The sequence below is a fragment of the Gopherus flavomarginatus genome, chromosome 7 (genome assembly GCF_025201925.1).
Source record: "Gopherus flavomarginatus isolate rGopFla2 chromosome 7, rGopFla2.mat.asm, whole genome shotgun sequence".
In the NCBI taxonomy this organism is placed as follows: domain Eukaryota; kingdom Metazoa; phylum Chordata; order Testudines; family Testudinidae; genus Gopherus; species Gopherus flavomarginatus.
The window spans coordinates 10,893,259-10,912,446 of record NC_066623.1 but is presented as its reverse complement, the minus strand read 5'-3'; the positions used below and the strand labels follow the sequence as shown (position 1 = coordinate 10,912,446).

The 19,188-nt window shown below is 42.4% G+C and overlaps 1 protein-coding gene across 1 annotated transcript in view; it reads right to left on the bottom strand.

Annotated features, from left to right (window-relative positions):
- The window catches only part of TRPC7 (transient receptor potential cation channel subfamily C member 7), a 116,838-nt gene that overhangs the window by 25,995 nt on the left and 71,655 nt on the right, over positions 1-19,188 (bottom strand). The window contains exons 6-7 of the mRNA XM_050962241.1: positions 10,928-11,161; positions 5,902-6,166 (exon numbers count right to left, since the gene is read on the bottom strand). Coding sequence (XP_050818198.1) covers positions 5,902-6,166; positions 10,928-11,161 — 499 coding nt within the window. The remainder of the gene's footprint in view (positions 1-5,901; positions 6,167-10,927; positions 11,162-19,188) is intronic.

Genomic DNA, 19,188 nt, shown 5'->3' with positions numbered 1-19,188 from the left:
TTGACTCAGCCACTGATTAACTCCTGTACTTCAAGGGCATCGTCTTCTATTTGTATGATTAACATGTCTCCTCAGTTTTCTTTTACATACTCAGCTTTCTTTTAACTTGTTATTAGAAACAGAGAAATGTATTTGCAGCCAGCCCTGGAAATCCCTTCATTAAAATGTTATCTTGAGGCAACAGAAGATCCCTAGGAGGCATATTTTCTTTGATTAGAAAGTTTAAACTCTGCTTTATAAAGCAAATGTTATACTATACAGTGCAGTAATACAGCTGGATCCTATATGTTGGAAAGAATCTGTAGTTCATACGAGACAGAAACCAAGCTGGGAAGTTCCTCACACTGGGGCTAACAGCAGCATCCCTCTATCCATTGTGTAATACAATATAGTATATGAATAACACATCAAAATGCCAGGTCCTGTTTACTTTGACTTAGGTTAGTGCTTCAGTATCAACTTACTTAAACATTTACTCAACTAAATGTCACTGCAGGGGTTGTCTTAAAGTGGCATCATTAGGTTAGACCTACAAGGGGAGACTATTATATTGCATTCCTCTGACTCTCCTCTGTCTTGCATCACAGATGGGAGCACAAGCAGGGGTGGAATGGCCACAGGACTTTTCTGAGGGAAGCAATGGGACAACTGTGATAAAACTGCCTCTCCCCCTTGGGAGCCAATTTGGAACAGCTGCTGTATGAAGAGAGATTAATAAGACTGGGGCTTTTCAGCTTGGAAAGAGATGACAAACTGGGGATATGATCGAGGTCTATACAATAATGACTAGGGTGGAGAAAGTAAATAAGAAAGTGTTATTTACTCCTTTTCATAACAAGAATTAGGGCCAAATGAAATTAATAGGCAGCAGATTTAAAACAAACAAAAAGAAGTATTTTTTTCACACAATGACCAATCAACCCGTGGAACTCCTTGCCAGAGAATGTTGTGAAGGCCAAGACTATAACAGGGTTCAAAAAAGAACTAGATAAATTCATGGAGGATAGGTCCATTAGTGGCTATTAGCCAGGATGGGCAGGGATGACGTCCCTAGCCTCTGTTTGCCAGAATCGGGGAATGAGCGATGGGGATGGATCACTTGATGATTACCTGTTCTGTTCATTCCCTCTGGGGCACCTTGCATTTGCCACTGTCAGAAGATAGGATACTGGGCTACATGGACCTTTGGACTGACCCAGTATGGCCGTTCTTATGTATGTTCTTATGGATGAAATCCTGTCCCCGCTGAAGTCAATGGCAAAACACCTGCTTAAGTAAGCATTTCATCGCATGGCTTTGGGGGCCTGTCAGAGCAGACCTGGGGAATAATGTGGCCAACTCTGAGTGGAAGTGCACCTGGGAATTAACCCTAGTTGAAACAAACTCTCACTCTGTGCTTTCTGCCTCGAGGATATATAGCTAGGGAAGCTAATAGCAGCACAACTCCTGAGGAATCCATGCTGATGATGTGAGTGCCCGGAGAGAGGTGTGGAGAGGCCAGCTCTCCTTGCACCCCAGTATGTGTGGGGTTGGGCATGGACTTCTGTGTGGATCCATAAGGTTTCTAGTTTGCACTTCCTACTGCCTCCAAGAGGCCCCAAACCCTACCACAGGGGCATTGGTTAGAAACTCAATGAGTTCACTCCTATGGTGTTTTCCAAACACTGTTTCCCTTCCTGCTATTTCTGATGATGATGGGACTATGTATCCCACAGTTATTAGATTCTGGCATATAGGACTACTAATTGGTTACCACATAGCTAGTCTCCAAAAGACAGGTGTGATATCAATCATAGCTTAACCTGAATAAAGTCAGACATATTTTGAGGAACCACTTCTCACTTATAGTCCTATTATTCAGCCATTGCACATACTGTAGAGCCAATCAAGTACATTATTTGAGGAATGATTTGTTGCAATATTCACGCAGCTGTAATCAGGGCCGGTGCAAGGATATTTTGCGCCCTAGGTGAAAATTCCATCTTGCGCCCCCCCCACCAAAAAATCACATACATTATACACAATACACGGTCATGAAATTGTGCCCCAGACCCTTTTTTATCTGCCATGAGGCTGCATCAACTGTAAACGAAAAAAAAATGAAATTTTATTCCTATCAGTCCTTTTTCTTGTTCACTATTAAAAGCAAAGGATAGAGAATGCATGTCACTTACTATAATTAACTATTTGAATTTCATCAACTGTTTGACTTAAATATTGATTAAGAGATCAAGATGACTTTCCCTTAAAATTAAGCAATGTTGATTGTAATCAGAAATACACCTTTTTTAGTCACGTATACGTCCTTCCTTCATATCAAAATCTGACTGGGAGTGCTGCGGAACCCATTCTGCCTAACTCGCCATGCACCTCCAAATGATTAAAAACATCAAATGGTACAAACTCAATTTGAATGAAAAATTTCATTTTCTAACTAAATAGGTCACACACACTCAAATGGTTGCCAAGTGCTCTCTGTGGTGGTATGTTCATCTGCTCTAAATGCCTACTAACTTCCCTGTGAAAATAATCTTTGACTTTGATCCAATGAAAGCAGGATGGAAAAGCTCCCCCCCCAGAAGACCTAAGACATGATGGCTGGATGACATAAACAGACACCTGTCCCTCACAGGCACTACCTCATAACATGCTAATTGTGCTCAGGACAGAACATCACAGAGGAATATTATGCATTCAGTGGACTCTACAGTGGCCAAGCAACAGCACGACAACTAACTTAACCAGTCCATCCAACTTTTTTGACTGCTTCTTGGGCACTGGTGAGGGGTAACAGTGCCAGACTGAGCCCGGTGATGGATGCAGTACAAGTCCACAAACTGAGGCAACGTGCTGGGCCTAGAGTCCTGCTGAGACTGCTGTCCTGCACCAAGTGGAGCACAGCCTCCATGAGAAGAGAACTCAAATAAATATCACGCTCCTTCTGCATGATTCCCCCAAGCACTTCTTCAGGCAGCTGCTATGGGGGTCACTCACAGGCTTAGGCCTGCCTGTTGCAGGCAAAACACAGCAGCAGGGCTTAAAACTCAGACAGGGCTGTCCAGAGGATTCAGGGGGCCTTGGGCAAAGCAAAATTGGGGGCCCCTTCCATAAAACATTTGCAATACTATAGTAACATGTATTAGGAAATGTAAAAAATAACTAGTGAAATACTTTCAAAAATTAACTTGTAATAATTTGAAAATACACTAAATATATTATTTAAAAACATTAAAAGCTGTAATGGTCTGTATACATTTGCAATTACATAATGGGCAGATGATGGGTGATTGTGATGGTTGGTACCAATGGGCTGTCACTGCCTGGGGGTGGTGCTGTTGTTGCCCAGGGTTGGGTGGGGAGCTGGGCTCTGGGTTCAGGGGTGCCCAGTTCACAGGGGATGAGCTCAGGGATGTGGGAAGATGGGGTCAGGGTGGTGTCCAGCTCAGAGGGGCTGAACTCGGAGCTGGGGGTCAGGGCTGTGGTGGGGATGGGGTCAAGAGGGGTGCCTGGGGGCACTGGGGCAGCTCAGCTCTGCAGGCTGCTGTTCTCTGGAGCAGCCCACATACAAGGGGAGCAGGAGCAGGGACCAGCCAAGGACCAAGGGGGAAGGAGCACAGGAGCCTGAGGCCGAGCTGTGGGGAAGCACTTGCTTACCTTGCCCAGCACATGAGCGTCAGGGTCTTCTTTCCTCCTCCACTCCACCAGACCACTGCTGAGGCTCTTTTCTTCTCCTGCCCCTCGCTGGGGCTGATGTGGAGGCTGAGTCAGGGGGCAGCCCCCGCTTTCCTCCAGAAGCCCTTGTGTCACGCCATCGCAGGGCTCCTACCACATGCGCTAAGCAGAGCTGCGCAGCTCTGCCCAGGCCCCCCCCCATGAGAAAAATTGCATAGGCTGGAGTCCCTGCTCTGGGAGGGAAAGGGATTCTGATTTCTGAGCCTCTGCTAGCAGCCCAGGGATTCCCCTGGGTCAGCGCGCCGCCGGCAGCCTGAACCTCTGGGCAGTCGCAGCGGCGTCCTGACCCAGGGGACTCCCTGGGCTGCCGGCTGCCGCAGCAGCACCCTGACCAGGGGGACCTCCCTGGACTGCCGGCTGCCGCGGCGGCGCCCTGACCCGGGGGCCCCTAGGATGCCGGCTGCCGCGGCGGTGCACGCTGACCCAGGGTCAATGCACCTCCGCGGCAGCCGGGAGCCCGGGGTGTCCCTGGGCCAGGGGAGCCCTCGGGCTGCCGGCTGCCATGGAGGCGCGCTGACCCCGGGGGATCCCCTGGGCTGCCGGCTGCCGCGGCGGCGTGCTGACCCAGGGGAACCCCTGGGCTGCCAGCTGCTGCAGCGGCGCCCTGACCCGGGGGGCCCCTGGGCTGCCGGCTGCCGCGGCAGCGCCCTGACCCAGGGGACCCCCTGGGCTGCGGGCTGCCGCGGGGGCGCCCTGACCCGGGGGACACCCTGGGCTGCCGGCTGCTGCCGGCAGCAGCAGCCAGTCAACCATTTAAAAAAAAAATTGGGGGGCGCTTTTTGGCGCCCCCAAACCTCGGCGCTCTAGGCAACCGCCTAGTTCGCCTAAATGGTTGCACCGGCCCTGGCTGTAATGCAGTATATACAGCAAACAACTACAAAATGCAAACAACCTCTAGCTTTTCAAGGGTGTTGATTTATTGGATGGGCACTACAGGGAGATCACGAGCAACCTAGTCTGCATCTTTCCTTGCATCTTGCCCATATGCTGGCAGGATATTATGCCTGTCTTCAAGGTGTTCTCTATTGAGAAATGCACTTGATTTAGGGAATGTGGAACTCCCTGTCTTATATTCCCCCCTGTTATTTATTTATTGCTTTTTTGTAAATGCATCAATAGCACTTGTCAGACAGTTGGTTCTTTCCATACATGTTGCCTTGCATAGCAACTACATGCGAGTGTGAAATTACAGATGCAAAACGTTTGCAATTTTACCGCTTCATCATTTTCCATACACTTTGGTAGAAGTAGCTTTTGGATGATAATTAGGTGTTTAATACCTTCGGTGCTGATCACAAATGCCCCACAGCCTGCTGTATTGACTGTTCTTCTTAAAGGTAAAAATACAAAGGGATTTCTTTTTCACTGCTGTCAAAATAATGTTATGAAAATTTCCTCTGCTCTTTCCACTCACCTCAAAAAACCATGTTCCTGCTTGTGTTCTACCCTCGAAATTTCAGATTCTGAGTTACCGGGTTTCCTTTTTTGCAGACTGCACGCTCTTTGAAAGAGACCTGGGTTATGACATCAAAACTGGAGGCTGTACTACTGGTTATACAGCCAAAGTCTGAACCTCCCCATTCAATTGAAACAGTAGTCTAAGGTGCAGCACTCCCAGGCAAACAGTAACCAAGTCAAGAATGTCAGAAGTCTGCAATATATTCTGGGGCACCTCTGACCCAGGGAAATTTTAAAGCCTGTAAGCTCAGCAGTAACTGGCTGAGCAGAGACTGCTACACTCAGTGGGACCCTATCATAAATATATGGTGAAGTTAAAGGGACTTTGGGAGCCAAAACGGGCCTTGTAGTGCATTGAGGGAGATGAAGTGTAAAGGAAAAGCATCCTGGGGAAGAGGGGAGGAACTGAGTGACTGGGTGGGTCAGAAAGGATTGGATTTAGGGGGAAAGAAAAAAAGAGGGGTTGGATGGAGGGTTCTTTCTGCTTATTAAACACTGCACAAGGTTTTAGTCATGCACTTTTCATTGGCTCTAATGGATTCATGCAGTTAGAACCCTCTTGACCACTTGGAATAATTAAACAATGCAGCAATATAGTGCAAACGACGTGAGTCACAGAAGGCATGCAGGTAACATATGAGGCAGCCCAGTGAGGGATACTACTAGGTCTAGAAGTATAATCTATATAGCCTACTGTCCCTAGGTACTCACGTTGTAAATGCTGGGTTATATTTTGCACCAAGGTAGTAAGAGTAAAGGTTGAACATTCCAATCATGAAGGCAACAAACACCATGATGAAGATGACCATGAATTTGAAGATATCTTTCACAGTCCTTCCCAAAGAGATCTGAAGAGGGCCAAAGCTTTCATTGGCTGGAAGAATGTAAGCAATGCGGGAGAAGCTGAGTACCACAGCTATTGCATATAGTCCTTCTGATATGATCTGAGGGTCTGAGGGAAGCCACTTGTTCCTGGCTGAAACAATACACATATATAAGGTATTAGTAACAGAAAATGTTAGAAATATAAATATAAATGACCCATAAAATAGGGTCCTGGGTCTCAGCTCTGGCCAGGACTGGAAGGAAAAGTGTAGGAATCTACTAGTAATCTGCAGGTCTCACAGTGGTTTACCAAGATGGATAGGAATGATTAGCCACATTTTTCAGCTAGAGAAACCGAGGCACAGGAAGTTTGCTGTGATTTATCCAAGGCACACAGGGAGTCAGAGGCAGAACTGGGAATTAGCACCCAGATTCCCTGACTCTCAATCCAATGAATCATCATCTCCTGTTCCAACTGATGTCAGTGGGAGTTTTGTCATTGTGGATCACGATCACACTGATGGGAAATTTTCCAGCTTTTAATTATTGAATTAATAACACCATATAAATACACAAAATGTAACGTAACCTTCAAGGACTAAACAGCTTTAAAAAAAAATTAAAAAAAAGCTCACAGCAAAACCAATCCTCATGAGATTAGACTAAAAAGATTTGGATTTGTTCAGATAAAGCCAATCGAACCACCAAACCTTTTAATATATCTATATTGTATAAGCTTTTTTAATTAAAGAAATCTGACAATTAAGCCCTTTTTTTAACAAGTTCCTTGCTGATACTATATGCATACAAATCAGTTGTCTAATCTACCTGTTTTTGAATATGCTTTGAATATGAGTATCAAGGGGTTCTTTGCGTGAACTGAGACTCATAATTGAATACAAGGCATCTGACCCAGAACTAAAACATGTGCCATATTTAAAGACACAGGAATAAAGTTGAGTATTATTTGCAGGAACCTAACTGAAATGAAAAGAAGCAGAGTATTCCCTGCAGCATATCTGTGAAGTTGGGTTCCGAACGTAAAGCAGAAGGCTGGCTACACTCCCCTTTTAATGGCCTGTTTATATTTAGTCAATATTAGGGGTGTGGGGGGGGGAGTTTTCAGATTAGTTTATAGTTTGTTCTGTATCAGTTTACAATCAATTGTTACCTTATTAACCATTGTCCAGAAATAAAAATAACTAACTTTTAATACAAATGTATTACTCTGGAACCAAGAATTAGTAAGGCAAAATACTGGTCGCGCTGAAGTCAATGGGAATTTTTGTCCTTGACTTCAATGGGGCCAAGATTTCACCTGTAGTTTTTTAAAAGACATTGAAAGGAAAATATATATTATCTAATCGCACTGCAGCAAACAGTTCTGATGTTGGAGAAAAAACCCAATGAGCTTTATTTCTCTAGTGTTTACTTGAGATAATAGATTTAGAAAATAATTTAACACCATTAGTTTCCATTGAAAAGCAGAAGCAAGTGGTTTTCTGAGGTTCTGTTCTTTTTCAAAGTTAGATAGTCATATAATTAACAACTAAGTAAGAAGCAAATCATCCAAGTTTGTTTATCCCTCCAGGCAAAATAAATAAATGTACAAATTAGATTCACCCCCTCAAAAAAAATGTTCGGGTGATAATAGATAGTTGTGTATCAAACTCCTTAAGTAAGGCATATGACCTGAACACCTGAGGATCAAAACAGTAGCTGAATATAAAAAAGACACACTTAAATTTAATTGTACATATATAATAATTGAATTGTTTATGCACAGGCTATTTCACTTCATTTTACAAGACTGCCTAATAAAAAATTGTAAGAAAAGCAACATATAGACATCACACTGCAATTTACCATGAAGCAACTAACACTCATTTTGCATACAGCCTCTATCATCAAACACAACAGCTCGATACGTTCTGACTAATCACTTGATTCTTATAATTACTTTTAAAAATGTACAATAATTGAGTGTGTATTATAAAAATATAAGCCATGAAAGTTTTTGTAATAACAAACACATTAAAATATAACTTTTGTAACAAGCTTTTGATTATTACATATTATAACAAGCTTTTGATTATCACATATTATAATTTAAAATTTTGATGTTTAAAGTTTTTGATAAATTTATGCTCATATTACGTGGTGAAAACTGAGAACACGTAGTCTGGAAAAATCACAGTTTTCTGTAAAGCTCTTCCTAAAAGCTCTTCCTAAAAACCTTGGGTAAATAATAATCTGGTGATGGATGAACTATATAGAAATCTCTCTGGTATGTATGTGTGTATATATAAAATATAAAAAGATCCTTCTTCAACCACAGTGAGAAAATACATTTGGATTAAATATCAGCCAAAGGTTATTAACTGGAAAATTCCTCCCCCTCCCCCAGCCCTGACTTTTTCTACAGGTTCTTCCCAAGGGTAAAAATGACAAAAAGTTTGTAAATGAGAAAATACTCCCACAAGATGGAGCTCCTCACCATATAACAAAAGACTTTTTTACAATATCCTAGCAGCAAACCAGAAAGAAGAAAAACAGAATGTAACAATTTCAGGCGTCATCAAATTTTGTCCGGTGATTGAGCGAGAAGCTTATCTCCAAATATTGTGTTTGAAAATGCAATTATTTGTAAATATTATGACTGTGCACAGAGGGCTAGAACTTTTCTCTGTTGTAAATTAGCATTGCTCCACTGACTTCAATGGAGCAAGCTATTCTGATTGACACCAGCTGAGGAGCTGATCCATTTTTCCATCAGTGATTTGGGTTATTTTTAGGCAGGTAATTCTAAATTTGGTAGGAATGTGGGGGCTTGGCCCCATGCTGTGTATCCAACCCCTAACCTAAGGGCAAAGTTTTAATTCATTTTTCAAATGTAAGGAAGGACCATTTGAATCCTAGGAAATATTTTGTCAACTGTGTATTACAGCTGTTCCCATTCTCATTATTATTTAGAAAAAAGAAGACTCCAAGGTAAAGATTTTCCAAAGCACTAAAAGTGGTATCCTGACCCCATGAAATCAATGGTAAAATGTGCACTGACTTCCGTGCGGCTAGGATTTCACCTAAAGCACAATTTAGGTGGTCAACCCCTATTGAAAGTCAATAAGAGTTGGGCTACTAATTCCCTTTTGTGCCTTTGATGATAGCCTCCCAAATATTTAAAACCTATGTATGAGAAGTTAAAGAAAAAATGTATTTTAATGCATATTTCTATTACAGCTGGTCAAACACTTATGGATAATATTTGCTAAGGATTTAGCTCCTTTTCAGGGCAGCAAATCATTCATAAGGTTTTATTGGATACAAGTCTGAGAAAAATTTGCTCCCATACTTGTTTTTGCTCCTCATATGTGCAGAAATGCAATGTTCAACTGAGGGGATCATAGGTTACCTTCCATATGTGATATGACAACAGATTGTTTCCCAGATCTGGAAATATTGGCCTGTTCTCATAAATTGTCACTGAGGAATGAAAGCAAAGGAAACTCTTGCACACTATTTTGTTAATTTTATCCTCATCTGAATGCACTTTCTTGGTTCCTCCTCTGCTCTTTTTTCTCAGGAGGGGAATATGTAACCTAAATTCGTTAAATGGAAGCATGCAATATTACTAGTTTGACGTTCCACGTCTAATGACTGTGACAAAGTTCCTCCTCTACATTGGTGGGTCCTGAGCTTATTGGCAGATTTGCTCATCTCAGTGATCGTCCCCTCTGGTGGAACCCACAGTCTGGGTCAACTCCTCCTGTGTCTGATCAGGAGTTGGGAGGTTTGGGGGGAACTCGGGCCCGCCCTCTACTCCGGGTTCCAGCCCAGAGCCCTGTGGATTGCAGGTGTCTATAGTACCTCCTGTAACAGCTGTGTGACAGCTACAACTCCCTGGGCTACTTCCCCATGGCCTCCTCCAAACACCTTCTTTATCCTCACCACAGGACCTTCCTCCTGGTGTCTGATAACGCTTGTACTCCTTAGTCCTCCAGCAGCACCCCCTCTCACTCTCAGCTCCCTGCACCTCTTGCGCCCAGCTCCTCACACGCACATCACAAACTGAAGTGAGATCCTTTTAAAACCAGGTGCCCTGATTAGCCTTCTTTGATTGGCTGCAGGTGATCTAATCAGCCTGTTTGCCTTAATTGGTTCTAGCAGGTTCCTGATTACTCTAGTGCAGCCCCTGCTCTGGTCACTCAGGGAACAGAAAATTATTCATCCAGTGACCAGTATATTTGCCCTCTACCAGACTCCTGTAACCCACTGGTCTGGGTCTGTCACATCACCCACTGATGGGAGTGATCTAAAATATATTAGCCTATCCAGAATAAGATCAAAGACATATGCAGGCATAGTAACAACAACTCAAAGTAAACAGGAAGCTTTTTTTCATACAAACTTTTACAAATTAGTGGTTCCTTTTTTTATACTAAAAGCCCAGTCCTTGCATCTTTTTATATGTAGAATTTCCATGACTTCAATTGGAGTTCCACGTGCCAAATGATAAAACCATAAAGCTGCCAGCTCACACATTCGTTAGCACAGCGTGCCTCTTATATTCGAAAAATAGAGCAGATTCCTTTATATGTAATTTAAATTATATTTTATTCCCTTCTGGATTCATGATTATTAGTTGCTTGGGTTTATTTGGTCAACTTACGATACAATTGACTCTGGTCTCAGTACATGTTCAGAGACTGAGAGGAGCTTAGATCTCTGTTCCTCTTTAGCTTATGTTGGCTATTTACCGATATGGCTGGAATTGATAGATCTGAGAAGAATAATCAGCTTTAATTTGGAAAAACTTAATGAATGTAAAAAAAGAAGCAAGCTGCTAATTCTGCACTGCCACACACACTAGCATGAAAGAACGAGAAGGATTAAATCTTCAAAATCATCTTACCATAAGTAAAGTAAGCAATTTCAGGGGGAAGGGTGACGTTACTGAGGTCATCATCCTGAACGTACTGGTCTACGTACTGTTGTGCTTCAGTTGCTTTGAGAAAAGCCATGAATCTTGCCGTGAATGATGCCACAAAAATAGATAGCATCCCAAAATCCAGCAGGTTCCAAAGATGCATGACATATTCGCGTGGACCCTCTTCCCAGATTTCTTTGCATTCTGACCATATCATACCTGAGGGAAAGACATATTTACATAAGATATTTAGACAATAAATCTACAAGGTGCATTCTTTATTGGCTTTAGAACAGTTGCAGTTGGAAATGGAATGAGCTCTTGGGCTAATGAGGATTTTCAGGATTAAAACAAATAATTCCCCAACTCCCAAATGGAATGAATTTTCTCAGAGTAACTGGTTTAGAGCATATTTTCTTAAGCTTGTTCTTTAAAAAATGCCAACTTTGAAGAAGATACAGTCTGGTACCTAAAAGGCTTCCATGTCCATATAGGGTTGAATTGTCCAAAGTTCTCAGTGCTGACCTAAAGTGGCTCCTGATGAAGGCAATGATAAAACATCCACTGACTTCAGTGGGAGCAGATTCAGGAGAGCTCTGAGAACTTTAGAAAATCCATGTCACTGTATTCTAATGGAATTAAGTCTCATTCAACTGTTTGGGAAAAGTTCTGAATTCCCAGACCTGTCCCCATTCCTAAAATGAACACAAACCCAACCTTCTGGAAATTTCCTTTGAATTTCCCTCCTGCCCCCCATCATCACACATAAACCGGGGGGGGCACATTGTTGTAGCTTTCTGAAGGTTCTCAGTTGGGAAGGGAAGTAGAACCTGTTATAATAATCTGAGAAAGTTAACTCTAGTGTGACCAGTAACAGTAAGTGCTAGATATCTCATGAGGAAGTCCATTCTCCATGAGACTTCTTGTTAAATTTAGAAGTTCAGATAAATATCTACATGTTGGAATGCTCATCCACATTAAACTCTGATCCATAACTCACAAATCTTTGCTTTCATCTTCAGATGGAATTGGAGCAGTTTGATAACAAACTCAATGTCATGTAGCAATTCTGAATTAGAGATGGGCCTGAGTTGTTCATCTCAGTTTTTTTTTGAGGGGTTTGTGGGGAAGACATGGGAAGGGGTCAGCTCATTTTAGAAATTTATGGATTGAGATGCCAGAAGGGACCAATGTGATCATTTAGTAGTCTGACCTCCTGAATAACACAAGTCATAGAACTTCCCCAAAATAATTCCTAGAGCAGATCTTTTAGAAGAGCATCCACTCTTGATTTTAAAAGCATCAGTGATGGAGATTCCACCACAACCCTGGGTAAATTGTTCCAGTGGTTAATTATCCCCACTGTCAAAAATTTACATCATATTTCCAGTCTGAATTTATCTAGCTGCAACTTCCAGCCATTGGCTTGTGTTACACCTTTCACTACTAGATTGAAGAGCCCATTCATAAATATCTATTCCCCATGTAGATATGTATAAACGAGTGGCGGATAGCCTGTGGGCCACACACGGCCCATCAGGGTAATCTGCTGGTGGGCCGCAAGACAGTTTGTTTACGTTGACCATCCACAGGCATGACCTCCCGCAGCTCCCAGTAGCCACGGTTCACCATTTCTGGGTTAGGGTTAGTCATGATCACTTGTAACTAAGCTACCATTAATTTTATAGTTCGGTGATCAGTTCATTTTTATCTGTTAGGACCAGGTCTAATACAGATAAACACACAATTCAGATCCTTTGACAACCCCATAACAAAATTCAGGCTTGGAGGGGCTCAGAATCCTGGGTCTTGGTTCTGGCCCCTCTATTCAGATTATTTACAAAGTACGTTTAACACACTAAGAAGAATATTAATTTTTTTCTGAATCACTTCATATGATAGGTAGAAATTCACCAGCAATGCAGCCCAGCTAGTCATTACTCAGTTATAGTATCACAGCTGCTTGGGGAAATTTAGAACTATACCAGGCTTCAGCCATGCTATCAGTCTTCCTCTTGCGTAAAAACCACCAGCTTCATCTCGATAAAACAAAAGACAGTAATTAGCATTGCTGGTATGAGTCAGATACAGCCAGCATACCCAAGAGTCTTCTGGCCTGTGTCATTAGCAGACTGGTTACTCAGTGGTGGATGCTCTTTTTCTTTGATGGTTTTTCCTGTTACTTGTCAAATCCATAGGGCCTTGCGAAGATGCAGTTTGTCCTCTGTAGGGTTAATACCCATGCAGGGGGAAGGAAATATGTCGGATTCCCTCTGGAGGATTTCCCCCCACATTCTTGTATCAAGGGACAGGCTTTGTTCCAGAAGAAAGAGACGGCATGGCCCATAGACCGTACAACTACCTGGAGATCTGTAGGGATCTCAAGATGTCAAGGATCCATGGTCGGGTGCAAGTTCCTCAGCATCGAAGCCCTGTGTCTATAGCAGCTCTAGCCCCACTTGGTTCTGGCTTTGAGCTGAATTGCACTGTAAGGGACTCCCCTAGATCTGACCATGGCTGAGGAGAAGTTGCCAACCATAATATAACTTCTGACTTTATTAAAAGTCTGGAAGAAACCTCTCCAGGCCACAAGAGAGGACAATGTGTATTCCTTTGGCCCACCCATTGCCTGCTCTCTCCCTCCCATATTCAGACCCATGGAATGCCCTTTGCAGAGACCAGGGGAGATCCATATATGTAGGGAACCCTCCTCACATGGATTCAAAAGGCATGACCTAGCCTTTTCACTAAGGCAGATCTCCAGATGAAGTCAATGGCAGCTTGACTGAGCAAAATCCAAGGTCCTGATTCTGCAGCCCTTACTCATGTGCAATAGCAGTTAATAGCAAATAGTCTCATGGAAAGGTGGAAGAATTGGGCTCTGAATAACGTTCTCAGGATCTGACCCACAGTCAGGATGAAATACTAAAGAAATGCATTTATAGCTGAAAAAATCCCAGTAATTGGTGAATACTAACCCGTAGGCTAGTCCATTTTGTGGATTTATATTTGTCCACTAAAACACTTCAGGAAATATTTATTTGCGGGTTATCTTTCCATGTAAATTGCTTCCAGTCTGAATATTAACTACCCCATCATAATTAGTTTCTAGTCTAGGTTAGTTAAATTATGATAAACCACAGGGATTTTGCAGTAGGAATACTTAAAGAAGAAAGAAATGTGCAAAATTAAGTAGGATGAGTACAATTAGACTCATGACTACATAAAGATATCACATTATCAACCCATGTTTTACATCAACCATTGCTGGTTGAGGATCATTCTATATAACTACGTTGCAGAAAGTCTATGCAAGAGAGCAGAAGAGCGTAATGATAAATTCAGACAGGTTCATCAAAACCTTTGCTTTAGATAAAAGTATTGTAGATTAATAAAAGCAGCTAGCAGATTCATGGCATGGAAAATGGTAGGATGCAATAAAAACAAGATGACCAAGATGAAAATGTGAAGGGCTAGACCATTAGCAGCTATCAGAAATCGATGGCATTTTATTCCTTTTGTCATAATTGTGCTGGCTTTGGGGTTGTCTGAAGTTTGTGTAAGTGAAAGGCATAAGGAAAAATTCTGCCCCAAGTTACATCCATGAAACCTCAATGAAACTAATGGAGTTGCATGTACAGAAAGGGCACAATCCTTCTCTCAGATAAGCACAGTCCAGTAACTCCTCACTTAAAGTCGTCCTGGTTAATGTTTCATTGTTATGTTGCTGATCAATTGCCCATTTAAAGTTGTGCAATGCTCCGCTCTTACGTTGTTTGGCTGCCTGCTTTCTCCACAGCTGGCAGCCTCCCTATACCCCCACACACACAGTGCCTCCCGCCCGCTGGCAGACCCCACGGATCAGCACCTTCCTCTCCTCCAGCCACATCCTGCCTGTGGTAATCAGCTGGCTTGCAGAGTTTAGGAGGCAGGAGGGAGGAGCAAGGACTTGGTGTGCAGGCTCCCCCTCCCTCCCCTGCCTCCTGAACACAGCAAAACAGCTGATTGTCCCGGGCAAGAGGTGAGGGGGCCTCACTCCTCCCCCCTCCCTCCTGCCTCCTAAATGCCACAAGCCCGCTGATTGCCCCGGGCAGGAGGGGGGGGGAGGAGCAAGGATTCAGCATGCCTCCCCCCTCCCTCCCCTGCCTCCAGCCCGCAGCAGTCAATTGGCTTGCAGCATTCAGAAGGGAGGGGAGGGATGGGGGAGGAGCGAGGACGGAGCGTGTGAAGTAAAGGGAGAGATGGTGGGGGAGAGAACCGGGTCAAGGGTGGGAGCTTGTGGGGGGAAGGGTGGAGTGGATGGGCCGAGGGTTGAGCCCCCTGTCCCCGGCAAAGTCAGTGTCTGTGCTTGCAAGAACAGCAAGAGGAGCAGCCGGACAATCCATCCTCTTCCACTCTCTGACTCCACCACCTCAACCAAGCTTCATACTCAGCAGTGATGACTGTAGTATTAAATTGCTTCTTTAGAATTGTTTAAAACTTATACCTGTATTAAATTGCTTATTTAAAATGGTTTAAAATGTATACATGCCTTTTGTCTGGCTAAAAGAACAATTCCCTGGAACCTAACCCCCCCATTTACATTAATTCTTATGGGGAAATTGGATTCTCTTAACATTGCTTCACTTAAAGTTGCATTTTTCAGGAACATAACTACAACGTTAAGTGAGGAGTTACTGTATTTCTTAGCTCTGGGAGTATGTTTACTCTGCACGTCTGGAGCGCCCACTGATGTCAAAGGGAGATTTACACTGGTAGGACAAGCATAGCTGAAATGCACTGGGCAACGTAGGTGTCAAACACTATGATTCCAATCTGATAATGTTCTACACCCAGTTTGCACTGGGGCAAATGACTATACAGGTTGCAGGGCCATGGAGAATCAAGCTCTTTGTGTGTATTTGAGAGCAGAATTTTGCACAGATGAACTGCTAACCTGCCTAAAACACGATTCTCTCTCCCTCCTTTTAACTGGTCATGTTTAGACAGTAACTAGGGGACAGATATATTGTAAATTATCACCCTCGCTGTGTATAGTCGGGAACATAAGGCAGAATTCTCATCTTTGTCCAACTCTAACCTGAATTTTACTATGGATTATTTTGCTCTCAACACATGTACACTTAAGTCAAAATCTTCTGTGGATTTTGTATCTCCAGCAAGATTTCTCTGCAGGCCATACAGTATCCTGGCCACCGTGCAATAGTTAACAGTGTTACGTTGTCATGGGATAATGCCACTTTTAACACTTCTCATTATTTTACTGGATGGAAGCCAGATAACTCAACTAGCCAATTTTCCCAAAAAGAATTAAGGCCAAGGGACCAGGAACTAATTACCTGAAAATGACTGGCTGAAGTAGAAACAAGTTATGCATCATCAGCATTCATCATCACTGTCATAGGATGAAGGAGGAAGGAAAACAAAAACAGAACATGGAGGATATGAGTTAAAAGCAGAGTAGTGAGAAAGAGAATCATGCCTCTTACTTGTAGGGTGAACTTCATTCCTGGTGGCTACCTCCACAGCTCGCTATGGGAACAGTAACTGCAGAATGGGGACTCTGTAATGCCCTACATTTCCAGATGTGTGTATCTGGCACACAGGTGTTGGAGTTAATATACCTCAGCAGCCATATGCACTTGTTTCTCTTTTGGGAGGTGTTTCTGTGTATGCTTATGTGTGGGATCTTTATCCATAATAACTTCACATAAAGAGATAAGGCAGTTCACCAGCTCTCCAGGTACTCCATCCTTGAAGTACAGCTCTCATTACTCTCAGATTTCCATCTAACAGCCGGCTGGATGACTTATTTTCTGACTATAATTAAGTACCACAAGTACCATAAGTACCACAAGTACCACAATGCTCACTCCCTCTCGATATGTGAAACCCTTGAAGATACTTTAGATCAAGTTAAAATAAGGCTGGCATTTAGAACAGCAGTTTCTCCCAAGGACTTAAGAGTCAGTGATTGAGAAAGACAGATCACTAATGAAAACAGTGTTCACACCAAGGACGAAACTTTCTTTCTTGAGGCTTAAAAGCACAAATACTAGTGGAACTTTGCATGGAAGAGGCAAAAGTCTGATAAGTTATTTTGAACATGTATTGAGCTAGATTTTGATCTAGTGTAAATCTGTTTAGCTCCATTGATGGACTGATGCCAATTTACACCATCTGAGAATCTAGCTCACAGTTTTAATCAATTTAATAACTAAACCAGACCGCACTGGTAGGTAGCAGTATTTTGATGGGTAGTGAGCCAGAGACACTGGATACAACTAAAACAGTGGAAGCCATAGAAACATGTCCCTGTAACTGAATTTTGGTTAATATTATTATTATTAGAGCTAGTCAAAAAATGTTTTTCCCCCAGGGAAAATTTTAAAAAAAGTCCAGTGGAAAATTTCAACTTCTTATTGAAAAAAGACCACTTGAATATATTTCAGTTTTTGTCAGCCAATAAATAAAATATGTTCAGACCCCAAAAAATAAATAAATAAAAGCTTTCAGGAAACACTGAAAAACAATCAGTTGAAAACTGCTGAACATTGAAAAATTCTTATTTGTTTTGGCCATGAAATTTCAGGATTTGAGCCTTTTGAAAAATGTCTAGGAAATCAAACGCTCTGCAAACATTTTCATTTAGTTGAAAATCCAATTTTGTAGAAAGAAAAATTTTGAGAGAAAATGCGCAACCAGCCCTAATTATACTGTGGTAGTCCCTCTTGAATGTGAGCTAATCACTTAAGAAAATGGCTGAGCTAGCTAAATAATTCCACCTCAGCATTTACAGAATCCAAGCTATCACTTGTGGTCATTTTAGATGCAAATATTGAGCTAACCAAAAACAAACAAGTTTTAGGGGTAACTACTGGAACCAGAATTTGTGGGCCTGAAGCAGTGTTAATGCATGTGAACTATTATTTTAACTTTTTAAGAAAAAATGACTCATTGCCATGAAAATGGGCTGAGGCAATGAGTTCAGTGCAGCGTAGGAGAGAAATAAATATTTAGCATAGCAAATTACATTAATAAAAGTTGTGTGAGCCTGACTGATCCCAAATACACTAAAGACAAAACCTACTGAGAGCTTTTCTATTTTCTTCAGTGGGCTTTGACGCGAGTCTGTGGTGAAGTGTTGGGATTACACCTTTCAGTGTAGTGAAATGTATTCCCTTACTCACCATGCTCTGCTTTGCAACATACTCTCACTATGCGGTAGGTCGCTTGTTGGAGTTATAGAGAGGAGCTGCTAGAAAAGATGGTCACCATCACAGGTTCTTTCCAGCGTTTCCAAAAAACAAGCCCAACAACAAATGGGATATGTGAATATGAGTATGATAGATGGGTATTGAATGTTACAGAATCTGACGATATAGTTAAATGAAAAACTTGCCTGCTGTGACCAGAGCAGTCAGAAAGTGCACGGTGCTAAAGGCAAGTAACCTAGTAAAGCTCTCTAACTGCCACCACCAGAAAACTCTTAATAACAATTAGAGTCCCACATCTGCTTCTGAACCCACCTAGTTTCCAACCAACTGCACTCTTTTAAGGACAATCACGTTGTGAGGTGCAGGATAAGGGTAATTTGGTTATAGCCTCTTGTTTTCACTGAAACGATGTGAATGGAATACGAGTGAAATGGTAGGTTCCCCATCCAGAGAATACAGGGCACACTAATGCTGGGATGTGGGGAGTTATTCTGAGAGAATAGAGATGTAATCAGAAAATCTCATTTTACCTCAGAAGTCTGTACAAAGAACCAGCTTTCCTTCTCCCAGAAAACTGAAATAATTTGCTTTCAGTTAATGTTTTCTTCTTCCTACCGCAAGAAGTCAGATACTTGCAACCTATAAAAAGAATGCCCTGGCCAGAAGCTAATAATCTCCTCCAAACTCTTTTAATATCACTTTAAAAATAAATCAGTCATACATTATTCTGTCCAGTATACCAGCTATTTCTTCTTCTCTATCCAATATCCTGTAGGTAATTCTGCTTACCGCAAAGCCAGAGAATAATAAATTTGTGACCAGGCCAGAAAGCCAAGAGATATAAGGGGCCTGATTCTGCTCTTACACTGGTGTAATTCCAACCACGTACATGGAACTAGGGAGCTATTTAGCCTTGATTTTTCTCTCACATCAGACCAATATGTTGAGGAAAATAGTTACTGTGAAGTCAGAATCAATAAGGTAAGCCTATTGAGACTGGTGGTCCAGGGTAATGGGGCTTGCAAGTGG